The sequence below is a fragment of the Maylandia zebra genome, linkage group LG15, assembly GCF_041146795.1.
Source record: "Maylandia zebra isolate NMK-2024a linkage group LG15, Mzebra_GT3a, whole genome shotgun sequence".
Classification (NCBI taxonomy): domain Eukaryota; kingdom Metazoa; phylum Chordata; class Actinopteri; order Cichliformes; family Cichlidae; genus Maylandia; species Maylandia zebra.
This window is the reverse complement of record NC_135181.1, coordinates 17,330,161-17,344,153: the sequence shown is the minus strand read 5'-3', so window position 1 is coordinate 17,344,153 and position 13,993 is coordinate 17,330,161. Positions and strand designations below refer to the sequence as shown.

The window sequence follows — 13,993 nt, the reverse complement described above, 5'->3', positions numbered from 1 at the left end:
GACCAGATTAGCTTTCACTGGACTAAGACAACTTATCTGTTCTGTTGTTGACTTGGACAGCAGCAGACAGTACAAACCGGTACACTGAGTCTTTACACATCTGCATGGAGCCTTGCACTACATGTTTGATAATGACCTTTATCTCATCAAGATCCTAGCTTAATGGAGGAACGGAAACTCTAGCTTGCCTTGAATATATGCAATGACTTTACAGTGTGCACAATCTGACACTGAGTTAACGTCGAGAAAAGTTCAGGAATTTGGTTTTAGTGATAGGGGCCAATGATCAGCTTTCTGCTGATTTGACCAACCCCCATAATATAATTGGAAAAACAATGTTATCTTGCTTTGTAGCTCAGTTGATCTCTGACACTGTTGGCAAATAAAGCTGCACTTCCTGTTGTTGCGTGTCAATGAGGCCTTCCAACGCATCGCCATTTGAAAGCTTTTACCATGAAGCAGAACAGCGGCTACAACTCCAAAACATAGAAAGATACTTGGCTATACAGAAATGTTTTTGTCCTTTTACCTCAGCAGTACCTCTTTTAATGGTACCTATCATGTTTCAGCCAAAACTGCAAAAGTGAAGTACATTGTAGATATGTGCAGTGTATGTTCAAGCCTCAACATGTGGAGCTGTGCCGAGGCAGTGAAAATGGGAGAATAATGCACTGCCTCGCCACACAAACCCTAACTGTTACCCTAACTGTTACTTCAGCTTTACTGCAACTCTTCCTTAATCTCCAGCTTTCATTTTAAAAAATCAACTGGTTTAATAACTAAATAACTTCTCCAAAGTGCATATTGGCTGCTCAAATACAGTCACTCTCATGCAGAAAAAATGGAAAGCAAGATAAAATTTGTCTGACAGATTTACTGTTATTGAGCCAAGGGGAAGGGCTGGGCTGTACATGTGCTATCCTGCTGCATGTGTACCGCTTGTTGTCATGGGTGGAGGTGCTGTACAGCTGTTTCTCTTTAACCAACTGAAATGCAGTTGGTTAAAGAGACTCTTATCTGATGTTCTTGCATAGAGAAATCAGAGAAATACCATCGCTTGATTTTGCACATGCTTTCAGTATTGAAAACGCTTCAGTATTATTTGTGTTTACTGTTTTGCAGGCCTGAGATGGGTTCTCACATAAAGCACATCCCCTTAGTCTCACCCTCTTGACACGGCTACTGACTTTGCAGTGAATGCATTGTACGAAACTTGGCTGTGGTCTCAGGAGAATGTCCCAATTACCAATCAGCATTTCCTGTCTATTTCTCATTATTTCGTGTTTCTTTTTCCTTCTTTTCTTTTGTCTTGTCTCATCGCTCAAACTTTAAACAGCCCATTAGTTGGAGTGTTGAGATATTTCGTGGCCAGTTGGCTTAGGTCCACTCTAATGCCCTCTGTGCTTATTACGTAATTTGTAAACAGCTCTCTGTGACAAACAGCAGCCAAATGGTGAAAGTGTTTGTTTATGCTACCCTGGAATCCATTTGGATAATTGTGTTAGCATTTACAGGAAGCCGGCTTGTGTATATCCTGAATATCATATTTTTGTATTTGCATATCTATTTGTATAGGTGTCTTCCATCTATCAGAGTCAAGAAATGTCTTTTAAAGTGCTTATTTTGTCTGACAAAGTGTGAGCCAACACACTTAGATTTAGAAATTATGTGTTTCTTTGGCTCTTCATTTTCATGCAATGAATTTGCTAAATATGTTTAAATTGAACAGCTGGGGCTTGCATTTGTAGGCTGAAGTTATTACTACTAGTTGTTTATGTCGCTGCGCTGGAGTCCCACAATTTAGTTTTGATAATGTATTTGGCACATTTAAAAATAACTAGAAACTTGTGACACTCTTAATGACTGGAGGCTTGGCTAACTTCTAAATATGAACAATTATTCTATTGTTTGTAAATGACTTATTTGTTGTTCATTGTTTTGTGCTTCCTCTTTGTGCTCTCATTCACAGTGCTAAAATGTAGTGTGGGTAAAGTTGCCCTCCTGGCCGCAGGGCCATTCAGGCTTTGAGTTTTATAACATAGCCGTTCATGTCCATAAATGGCTATGTTTTAGGTCTACCCAGCAGTATAAACTGTACTTTGTAATTGCCTTATGATGATACAATAGTTATCTCTCCTTCTCTTTCTGGACCACTTACTAATAATAAAATCAACCTGCGTTTCTCGCTTGAAACTCTGTTGTTTTGTTTTTACCCTTTTTTCAAGCTATTATGTTTCTATATTCTTAGAAATACATCATTTTATATTCAGTGTTTTCCATCAGGGATGTTTGGCCAAAGAAATCAATTTAAAACTAAAGACGAGACTGGAATCATTTTGTATTTATCGCTGTTTCATACGAGCCTGGAATTTTTTGGTCGTGAATCATTTTTGTCTGTGTTGAATACAGGCAGGAACATCTTTGCTTTATTACTCTATTCAGTAGGACTGACAGTAAGTGGAGATGTCATTATCAAGTTTATATTGCCCCTGATGTGTATGCAGTTTCTGAAATAGTTAGCCTCTGACATACTGAACACAATTCATTGCTTGCTAATATGTGAATTTAAAGTGCTGGCTGCTGTTTCTTTGTAACAGTTGTATCTCTGATTAGGAGATAAGGTTGCCTCTGCTATACACAGAACAAACAAAGGGTATAAATGGATCAGGCTTTACAGTAAATAGTCTATCGGAAAGTGTCTGGATTGTTCCCCGGGAAACCTTATGAGAAAATTAACTGATCGTTACAGCAGAGTAAACAGACTTGCAGTGTTTCTTCTTAGATTTGCCACAGACATCCTTTGACGTTCTTAGCTTGTTATTAAGAGTGTTTGGTAACAGTTTAAGGTTTTATGCTGAAGAAACATGAAACGGTGTATTGTCAGCTAAGTATGTTAAGTATATGGGCCAACTGTTACAAAAAATGTGAGGCACACATGGACAAGAAACAGCATACCACTTCTATCAGCAGAGCAGGCTGCAAGTGTTAAGAGGTGACACACACTCATGCTTGATGCCATTTGTCCACCCTCTCGGTGACTTGCTCAAGCAGTTGCTCTGTCTTCGTCCAGTTGGACTTCATTACGTTGGTGGTAAAAGCGAGGCTGCAACAGTGACTGCATTGTCTGAGTGTGGGTAACATTGTTTCTGTATTCCCTGCCTTTCTCTTTTTGACAGGTATAGGATACCATAATCCTGTATTACCCGATGTTGACATAACAGAAGTAAACATTTATTGTTCTTGCTAAGTCTTCCAGTGCTCTGCAGTACGACTGCTCCATTTATTCGTGCTTTCCCTCTAGCCCAGAGGTGTCAAACTCATTTCAGTTCATGGGTCAACACGGTGCAATTTGATCTCAGAGGAGCCAGACAAGTAAAATGAGTGCATTAAAAAATCCCTTCCTTTCATTGAAAAGATGTATAAGTTACTTGTGAAACCACTGAGATTTAATGAGCCATTCATTCACAAAACACCCTGAAATCTCTTAATAAAAATAAGTGCAGTTTTGTCAGTATGTCTCAGATTACAAAGCTGTTCAGTGGAATACACTGAACCCTTTGGCCATATGTTGGACATCTCTAGCTCTAGCCAGTGTGTTGTCTGTAATAAACTTGTGTCCTGTGCTTTTGCAGTGAACCTGTTAATGAAACAGCTCACGCAGGACTGAAAGGATGAGTTGGCCAGAAAAGAGCAGCCAGCTGCAGATTGAGCTTATGTCACGAGCACGAGTTTTATATAACATTTCTTTGCTATTATATCTCGTACACTGCTCTCAGCAGTGGCTCTGCTACTATTAAAACACCAGCATGCCAGCTCTGGTGAGCAGGGTTGGTGATTTCACCCTGACTTTCACCTTCAACAAATGTTCCAGGCTCAGCATTCATACCTCTTCAGGCTGTTAAGCTCACACTGTTGAAATATGATCAACCCACAGTTGCACTGACACTGCTTTGGTTAGGGGGGGGGGGGTTGTGTGTGTGTGTGTGTGTGTGTGTGTGTGTGTGCCTGAACACATGCACGTGTATGTAGAAGGGGTCCCACACACTCTTTTGTTTTCCTCTGAAAGCTGAGAAGAAGGAATGTCTGCCTCCCAGCTGTCCTCAGCAATGAGGGTAACAGCAGAGCGAAGGGGGAGCTCACTATTCGCCTCCTCTAACATCCTCCCATCTGTTACATGGAGGCTGAGAGTGAGTGTGTGTCTGTATGTTGAGGTCACACAATAGGGGTACTCCCCCTTGCCCTTACCCTTAGTCGCCTTGGCCTCTCATGCATATTTAACCCTTTAGATGCAAAGTTGTCTGTTGCCCTATTCAGAGGCACGCTGCTTAAATCTGTCACTGTGCCCCATCCCTCAATGAGCAGGAACAATGGGATGTATTGGCAGCACACGTGGCTTGCTAAATGCATTGCAACAGCAGGGGGGTAATGGGTGTGGAGGGGGAGGGGGAGGATGCCTCTACCTGCTTAGAGGCGATGCAGCGTGGGTTAGTTGCTCTGGGGTGCAGCTGCAGGAAGATAAGTGGCGACTGGATGGCTAAGTTTTCTGCAAAATGCTCCTTTGGAGGCTGGCAGCTGTTTGACTCATGTTTTCTGGCAAGTTTCCTGTTTACCCTACAAATGACAACGTTGGCTTTGGCAGCAGTGTAGATAACCAATAGTGGTTGGCCTTGGAGAAAAACAAGTATAGCCTGACTGATGCTGGATCAGGGGATGGGGGTCGGGGGAAGCTGTGTTTATACATAGGGAGTAAAAATTCAGATTCTGATTGATATTTACACATCCAACCCCTTATCCAACTTAGGATTGGCCACCAGCTAAAAATAGACGTGCGCGTGTGTTATGAGATTCAGCCAAAGTAGCTTTAGTTTTTATCGACAATAAGGTTGATAACATAAGTAGTGAAGATGATGCTGTCGTTGATTATAGTGGAGCTGGAGTCTCTTCAGAGGGAAACAAATAGACAGCGCTGCAACTCACAGTTTTCTCGAGCTAACAATAGCAACGCTCGTTACTATAAACACAATCAAAGCCTTTGAGGCGAGGAAAACTGATCTAGTTCTGGACAAATGTTAGCTTGGACAGCTCTCACCACAGGGATAAAATGTATGTGCAAGACACCTTGTGATATACCTGCAACCTCTGCTTACATAGTGAGTAGACTGCTTGTATTTGTGAGTACTCAGGCTATTGTATAAAGGCAACATCACCTCCCTTTTCTTCATCCTCCACCTCCCTCCTTTCTTATGTTCTTCCATCTTCCAGTTAAAGCTCAGGACATTGATCAGCAGCACCTTAAAAAATGTGTTTCATGCTTTTAGATTTCAGCTGTGTTTGAAATTTATTCCAATGCTACAGTAATAGAAGTTCACTGTTTTTTTTTTTAAATATTTTTTTCTTTAGTTTCATTTCCAATATTTTTTCTTTTTCATTTTTTGTGCTCTTTCTTTCTCTTTAAGCCCAGCCTTTACATATTCTAAGTGGAGTATGATTTGAGTAGGACTGTGTGTTTCAGTGTATCAGGGTTTTTAGTACAACAGGACACTGCTATTATCTGTCGCTCACATAACAAGCATCGGATATTACATATCACCCACCTAGGTCGGCGTACTCGTTGTGTCACTGTATACTGTGTGAGATGTCTCTCTGCTTTGCTTGAATGTGTGTGAAAGAATAAGTATTACACATAGGATGTTGTGTCACATTATGCAGAAGCAATGACTCATCTAATAACTTCTAGTTTCGTGCCTACATGACCAAATTATGAAATGCTTTCACTGTCATGACTTCACAATAATAGGGTTTTTCCCAACATGTGGAAACCACTAAAGATGTGTTATCCTCCCACCAGATGAAAATAACCAAGACGCTGAAAATTTTTTGACCTTTTTAAGTGGAGTTTAATTTACTAAAGCATGGAATACATTTGATTAGCAAATGGCCAAAAATGCCAGGAAAATACACAGACTTCTGTTGCGTAAGGCACCCTAGACCAATTGATGTAATTATGTGCAGACCAGTCATGTTTATGAGGTCCATTATAAACCAGGAAAAATCTTTTACAAATACCAAATTTGGTAAAGTCAAAACTTTTACTGACCAGTTTTCTGTCAGTAATCATTTTAGTAATATTTTTACTTTTGGTAGACCTTTCACAATGACCACACTGTCAATTTTTTATTCTTTTTGGATATTTAAAATGAATCATAACAGATTTTACCAATGGTAGAAATGAGTTGGCGAGACCACTAATTCTTTCCAATGCTACCCTCAACACAGGCTCTGGTGTACTGTACTGTACTCTAATAACAACAGCTTGGCTAAAAATCCCACGGATTAGCAGGAGAGACAGGGGAACGTGGCAAAAAACAAAAAAACACCCATCCCAAAAATGACAGCAACGTCGTCAGAAACAACAACAACAGAGGACTTGGAGGGAGGCCGAAAAATGAACAAAAACATATTTACACAGCCAAAGAGAGCATCATCATCCCCCCCCCCCCCCCCCCCCCCCCCCATAGCATATATCCATGCACACAAATTCCCTCGCTCCCTGACACACTTAAACATGCCCACTGGAAAACACACCCTCTTTTATGGCCCATTGTTGCATAGAACAACCAGACAGTTGGCTACAGAAGTCATCAGTATCTGATTTGCTTTAGAGCACACCCAGCTTGTAATGGAGGATAATTAGAAATTTAATTTGCTGGGGCAAAGAGGGCTCAAACCCTTTTTCCCACTTCTGTTTTCCTCAATCCATTCCCCACCCCCTCCAGCTCTTAGCAGACTGACTACCATCAGTAACAGATGGGAAAAGGGAGATATTCACAGCCCGTCCGACACTTTAGAGCAAGGCAGGCGATATTAACGCCCCCCGTGGTCTTAGTCTCCTAGAGCATAGCCTTAAGGCGCTGAATGTTGGGATTAGCATTCAGCCTCATGGGTGCCCTGTGTGGGCCCAGTCCTCCCAAATGTTTCCCCAACCTTTTAGCAACTAAGCTCTTTCGTCAGCTTACAACTGCGTTCTTAGATTTATTCTAATATTTTAACCTTTTCACATGTTTGTTTTATTTAACTCAATATGGTAAATGTTGGAGCATAATACTGCTGGGGTCTTCAGTGGATAATGAAGGCAAGTAGGGGATAATCTGTTGGCCACATCCTTAAACACAAATGTATTTGTACAAATGTATTATTTTTTTTTGAAATTCTATAAGTGTGCTTTTTACACTTGTTCCTTCCACTGGCTTTTACAAGGCACTTGTGACTCTCCTTTAGTCATTGTTGTTTTTTGACATTTCTCAAAAACCTGCTCTCTTGAGCAAACTCTTAACATCAGACCAGCGAGAGAACAGCTTGTGTTTAACTGTGACTCATTCCCTTCTTCATAAGCACAAAACGTGGTGTGCTGAAATCCACTCTGGCATTGCTTAGTGCTTTAATCATTTTTCCTAGTGTGTGCTTTCAAAGCTAGTATTCAATTTAGGCTGAGAGGCTGATGGAAAAGGGGGAAACAGCAAGGTTATACATTATCTTTACCACTGCACCATCTCTGGGCACCAAACGAGTGTTTATTCTTTCCTTTAACAGCCTCTATCCGTTTTTGCTTGTCCGATCCATGGTGTGGTATGAACTGAAGACTCATCTCCCCATTGCTGTAGTGCAGAGCCTCTCCCTCACACTTATGACTGTTAGTTGACACTTACCTGCCGCAACATGTCTCATTGTGGATTGTGATTGCTCAGAGCCATCATGTTCCACGGTAATGACGTATTTCTGCGCTCTTCCTTCTCTCGCTCTTCCTCCCTTCTCCTCCTGTTCTGTTTATCTCATGATGAGTGCATATTCTTGTCAGTATTTTATGATTTTACTGCTTCTCGTTATTTTCTTTACCGCTTCTAAACGTCACCTCTATCTTCTTTGGTAATTTTCAGAAGTACTTCTTTTCCCCATCTGTGCTCTTTTTGCAGTTGAATATAATTATATATTTGACCCTCAGGTAGGCTCAAACTAGTTTTGACAAGTACAGTCCCATGAGGGTATGGGTTTAAGTCAAATTTCTTCACTGCTCCACTTCCTTTTGACGTTTCTTTATTTTCCAGATCTTTTTCATCATTTTCACTTTTTAAGCTGTCATCCATTTGAGTTTCTCTATTCCCAAAGGATCCAGTAAGGGAAAAAGTGCGTGTGTGTGCATGTGTATTTTACCCATACCTGAGTCCATGTTAGCACTATAATGCAACACAGAATTACTTTTATTATCACTTGAACAGCTAAGTAATTTCATAGCACCGTTTTAATAGTTTTGTCTTAAGCTTTATACGAGAACCTTCCTGAGACCAAAGCTGACATATTGAAAAAAAGATACATTTACAGTCTTTTCCACAAATTCTTACTTGTGTTGTTCAATCTGGGTAGATAATAGAGGTATCTGATGCTGTTTAAATCATCCTTACAATAGTACAGGGAACCACACTGTGTTCCTCTGCAGTTTGTAAAAATATTCTGGGCTGTTTCTGTCGTGACAAGCAAAGGCTTGTCACTGATTTTCTTTGTGAATGCTAGTCTTGGTGTAGCAGATGCAAATGAAAACTCCAATAATGGAACTCTCACAGAGCTCATATGCAGTTCAGGTTTTTCCTGCCTTGACTGAAAGCACTTAGCTTGCTGGGCTTCTTAATGGAGCAGAAGTTCCCACATTGCCATGCATTTCATTGCCTACGGGGTTCATTCAGACTGGCCTGACTTCAGTAAACTGTGTGACCTGAACAATCTAAGCCTGTCATTGGAACAGTTTCTTACTGCCCTGTCAGCTAACACCATGATCATGCAGGAGCCTTGTTGACTTACCAACAACATAAACAAAAGTGTATGTGCTTAAAGTTACAAGAAGAGCGAGCCTCTCATTCTTCACTCACAAGTATTATACATGATTTGAGATAAAGCCAGATTAAACTCATTCTCTGGTCTCTTCTGTGTTTTTCGGCTCATTATTTTTTATCAAGCAGCACATTTAAATACAGTATGCAGTCTGAACTCATTACTATAGAATAAAGAGAGAGAACAGAGGAAGCCTTTGTTGTAATAGGTTTAAGGTATTGGCATTGTGCATCTTTTTTTTTAAATCTGTCTTTGTTGAAGAATAGCATTAACTCAACTTACATTAATATGCAGATGCATATTCAGATGCATTTGTATCTGAAGCAGTCCTGCAGATAAGAAAACATTCAAAAGAACAAAAGGATGAATGCAATTACCACTGATCTGTCTTCTGCACTGCTATTGACTACCTTGCAGTGCACCACAAAAGATCAAAACAGTGGCTAAAGGCTGTTGCCCCAAAATGCCCCCTCAGGCCTTTTTTTTGTTCCCTGCTGCCTTTCAGCCCAGGGTCATTAATTCATCACCTTACCACCTCCGTTACTACCATCCTTTACTCAGAGGTCCTTTAATCACCCACAAGCAGTTCAGGGACCGAGTCATGGTGTCAAATGGCATCCTGAAATAAGTGCAGACAGTGTTTGTATGTGTAGGAGAAAGCGTGACTGTGTGTGAGTGTGAACACTTGATACTACTTTAACACACAAAGCTTGGCATTTCTTGTAAGGAAACTCCAGCTCATTGTTAGGGTCTGATTATTACTGGTAATCTCTTTCAGTACATTAAGGCAGCTCTTTAAATATCTCTTTACAGATCCTGCCTATCAAAGCCAACATGTTTGTGTCTGTTTGGATTGTAGATTTTAATTTAGGTAGCTGCTGTAATCATGTTTTTGAACTTGAGATTCAGGATGGATCATCTAATTACATTTTGAGATGTGTGTTCTGTATTAAATCTGTGTACTATAGAAGCTAACTAGAGCATAATTAGTATTTGATTAAAAAACTAAGCAATCAAGAAAATGAATGTAGGAGCAATTATATTAAAACCAAATGAGAGGTTTCAGTAAAACCAAATGTGAAACATTTGTGTGTTTCTTTGTCTTACATCATCTTTGACTTTTGGAGACTTGACAGGGTGCAGCTGCTAATCTGGTGATATCATCTGTCCTTTTGGGAAACTTTAATCAGCATTTTTCAGGGTGCTATGTTCTAAATAGTTAGTTATTCAAGATAATAACAATGTTATCTTGAGCTTAAGCCATAATGAAAAATAATTGCTAGCTTCTGCTGATAAAATTAGATGATTTGAAAGTAAAGAGGGTTTAATGTCAACCTCATTATCTTCAATTTTATATCTAAAACTGTACTTATAATTTTAGAATATACATACAATAATGTTATGGTAACTGCATGTTTTGTTCTGCTCAAAACACCCAAACACACACACCCACGAGCTCAGGGTGTGCCTTGTTTCTGGGTGTTGACTTTGTGTGTGTGTGTGTGTGTGTGTGTGTGTGTGTGTGTGTGTGTGTGTGTGTGTGTGTGTGTGTGTGTGTGTGTGTGCGCGTGCGCGTGCGCATGTTTGTTGTGTATGAGTAGGCACTCGCACATTTAGAGTGTTTGCATTTAATCTTGTGCTGCCAGCTTAGAGCGGCATTTCTCTACGGAGATTACAGGATGTTCGAGGCACTGCTGTGGAAATAGTCTCTCTTTCAATCTCTATACACACACACACACACAAGAGGCAAGACAAAGTGCCTGTTTGTGGTGTTGGTGTGTTTGTTTATGTCAAGCAAGTGATAAAGCACTGCATTAGACCTTGGCTAATATGATTTTATAAGTACTCAGACCAGGGATTAAATAATGAGCCATATGGTCATTAGCGCTGATGGCATTATTAATGTTTTTGTGTTGAGTGTTTAATTTTACTTGTTAGTAAAAAAAAGCCACAACACAGTGTATAATTCAAATCAATAAATCAGACAAATATGATGTACGGATTAAAAGACAAAAAAAAATCCTTCACTTATTATGACAAAATTAATTTATACATTATTGCCCAAAGGGGTTTAAGTGTTTATTGGAAAAATACCCGACCTCCCTCCAAATGGGTCACATGGGTGGTAATAAAAATGTATGTGTATGATCCGCATATCTTTTTTCAGTTATACCGAAAGCAAAGTCAGTCTCCTGCTGTCTCAATTTACACAGGTGTTGCAATGTTGATGTCAGATCGGCTGGATTTACAGGCTCTGCTCTCGCCAGTACCAGCTCTTGTTGCCTGCATGTATTAACATGGCAGTGGGAGTGCAGCACAAATTCACTCTAACACGCACAAGACGCAAAGAGCAGTTGCCGTGTCACTGCAGTATGTATGTGTGATATATGGAGCACAGGAAGGTGGATCAAAGCTCGATTAACTTTAGGTCTTCTGACTCATCTTGTGTTTATTGGCTGGCTTAGAGCTTCAAGTCTGTCATTAGCACGGAGCAAATGAGCCTCGCTAAAGACTCTGTCTCTCTGCCAGACAGATAGAACCAATGTTAGCGTGGGCTGAAAACGGTTTAATGAACAGCAAATAATCAAGAGAAATTAGATCTGTATGAAGCTCCTTGTGACATTTTAATCCACTGTAGGCTCTTGAGGTATTCTCTAAGATGCACAGCACGGCTGTCTCCACCTAACTTGTCATGTTGATACAGTGCTTCTCTCTTGCTGTTGTAAAAGCAGCCTAGTTTCAAGTAACAATACCACAGAGCTTTAATTATAAGCTCAACCTGTCAATTTGACAGAGGCTCCCTCTGAAAAGTTGTTTGACCCTGTGGCAGTCGCCTGCAGGGGAGACCAAGATGCAGTTTATGTCAGAGTAATGAAAGGACAGCACTATATTCCAGCAGCATTAATCTACCACTAAAATTTTAGTCAACGGAAAATGGGTCCCTGTTAAACTTTGATGGAGTCGGACAGAACACAAACTGTTTAATTCATAAATTTGGCACAATAATGGTAAATTATTCTTCAGATAACCCAGCAACTTCTCAGTCAAACACTTCCTGTTTCCTTGTAAGCCCTATAAATTGGAAAATTCTACATGAATTGATCCTTAAGATGTACATCATTTCCAGAAGGAGTTTCAGCTTCATTTAGTTACATAATTTATAATCGCTTTATATGGATCAAGATCCCAAATTGGATGCTGGCCTGCAGCTGGCAGTTCCCTAAGTAAGTGAGGGGAAGAGTTCTCAGATCCTGTTTACGTCTTGCTCAGAAGAGGTTCTCCACTGACAACTTAAGCAGCCCACTAATAATTATTTCTTTGACTTGTTTTTGTATCTTCAGGTTGTCAGCACCCACCTGGTGTGCAGCACGGATACCTGCTGAACCAGACTGAATCCAACCGGGGCTCTTTCCCACCTGGCACTGTGTTAGTGTATGGCTGCGAGTCTGGATACATTGCCGAGTCTGGATCCAGATCCATCGTGTGTACCACTTCTGGAACCTGGTCCCAACAACTGCTACGCTGCATCAAAAACAATGGTAAATAAGCTTCAAACATGCAAATATACCTGTGATAAAGCAGACAAGCAATGCAATTTAGTGTTTTTAATGCGACTTCAAGTAGCGTACTGTCAATTTTGTGGTCAAAATCCACATTTTTAGCTGATTTTGCACATAAGAAAGGCACTTTTCTTTATGCTGATAAAACGCGCAAATTATTTTTTAATATTGCGTATGCACTTATGTAGGCAGGGCTGGGAGGATGTGTATGGATATTTGTATTGCTGTCATACATATTTGTATTTTATAGTTTATTTACTCTTAATGTCTTCCCTATAAGGCGACTTTTATTACTTCTAACATTGATCACGTGCTCATAAGAGACATGGCTGTACCAGATCTGAAGTGTCAGACCTCTTTAGAAAATTTAGCTTAATTCTGAGAACTCAAGCCAAAGGAATTAAATAAGTACACATGTAGTAAATAACAGTGAACACATTTTCAACAACAAACATAAAATCTCTATTGCCTGTCTCTCTCTCCAGTATGTTCACTCCCTACCCAACCAGAAAACGGGGGCTACCGTTGTCATCCGACTCACTGCAGCCCTCTGATTGAAGGCACCGTCATCGAGTACTTCTGCGCCGAGGGTTACGCTCTGAAGGGAGAGTACAAGTTCCTCACCTGTCGGAATGGCGAGTGGGACCGTCCCATGCAGATTAGCTGCCGACTCACAGAAGGTCTGCCATCTCAGCTAATCTCTGTTAGCTGTTATAGCTCTCTTCATGAGCATGCATAACCAGTTGCAGATATGTTAAAATCAGCAGATCACATTCTCACTTCCTCTACGTCTTGTTTTGTCCTCTCAGAGAAGGAACCGAGTTCTCCACTGGGTACACCTGCTCTGTCTATTGTGATAATCACAGCCGGCTCTGTGGCATTCGTCCTGCTTTTAGTGGTGCTGTTTGTTCTTGTACAACCAAAGCTCAAGTCTATTCATCACAACAGGTAAGACACATAAACTTTGCTGCAGTCTCACACCAGCAAATACTTCACGATAAAAAATTAGTTGGATATGTTGCTGATAACAAAAACGCCGCTTCTACGCAGTCGTGTAGTTTCTCAATCGACTGAAGGCATTTTTAGTTGTGGTTTCATAAATTTCAGGACCTTATGTAACATTTTAGAGGGTATTTTCTAAGACAATTGAATAAATTGTGTTCATATCCTTGTTGCAAAACATAGTTGCTCATCTCTTCTTAATGGACTCCATTGTAAAGCTGGTTTCAGGGAAGTTGCTCCTCCGAAAACATCAATAAAATTGGCCAGTAAAGTGTGATTACTTGAAATGACATCAGGCTTTAGATTTAGTCACATTTTACAGCCCGGTAAAGACTTTTCAGCCTCTGTGTGGCTCTGTTTGTGTTTTGTTTGTTGAAAATATATATATCATATCAGTCTTACATGGAAACTTTCGGAAGCTTAACCTTTGTGCCATAAATGAACACAATCGTTCTGTGACACACCCATCATTCAGACGTTTTGGTTGGCTCGAATCATAAAAAGTTTATGTTTGACTAGTTGCGCAGGTTAGCATTTCTTGAATTCCTTAG

General features: G+C 40.3%; 1 protein-coding gene across 1 annotated transcript in view; it reads left to right on the top strand.

The window, feature by feature from the left end:
• Positions 1-13,993, top strand: part of susd6 (sushi domain containing 6) — a 31,283-nt gene that overhangs the window by 13,814 nt on the left and 3,476 nt on the right. The window contains exons 3-5 of the mRNA XM_004550540.4: positions 12,222-12,419; positions 12,926-13,120; positions 13,250-13,388. Coding sequence (XP_004550597.1) covers positions 12,222-12,419; positions 12,926-13,120; positions 13,250-13,388 — 532 coding nt within the window. The remainder of the gene's footprint in view (positions 1-12,221; positions 12,420-12,925; positions 13,121-13,249; positions 13,389-13,993) is intronic.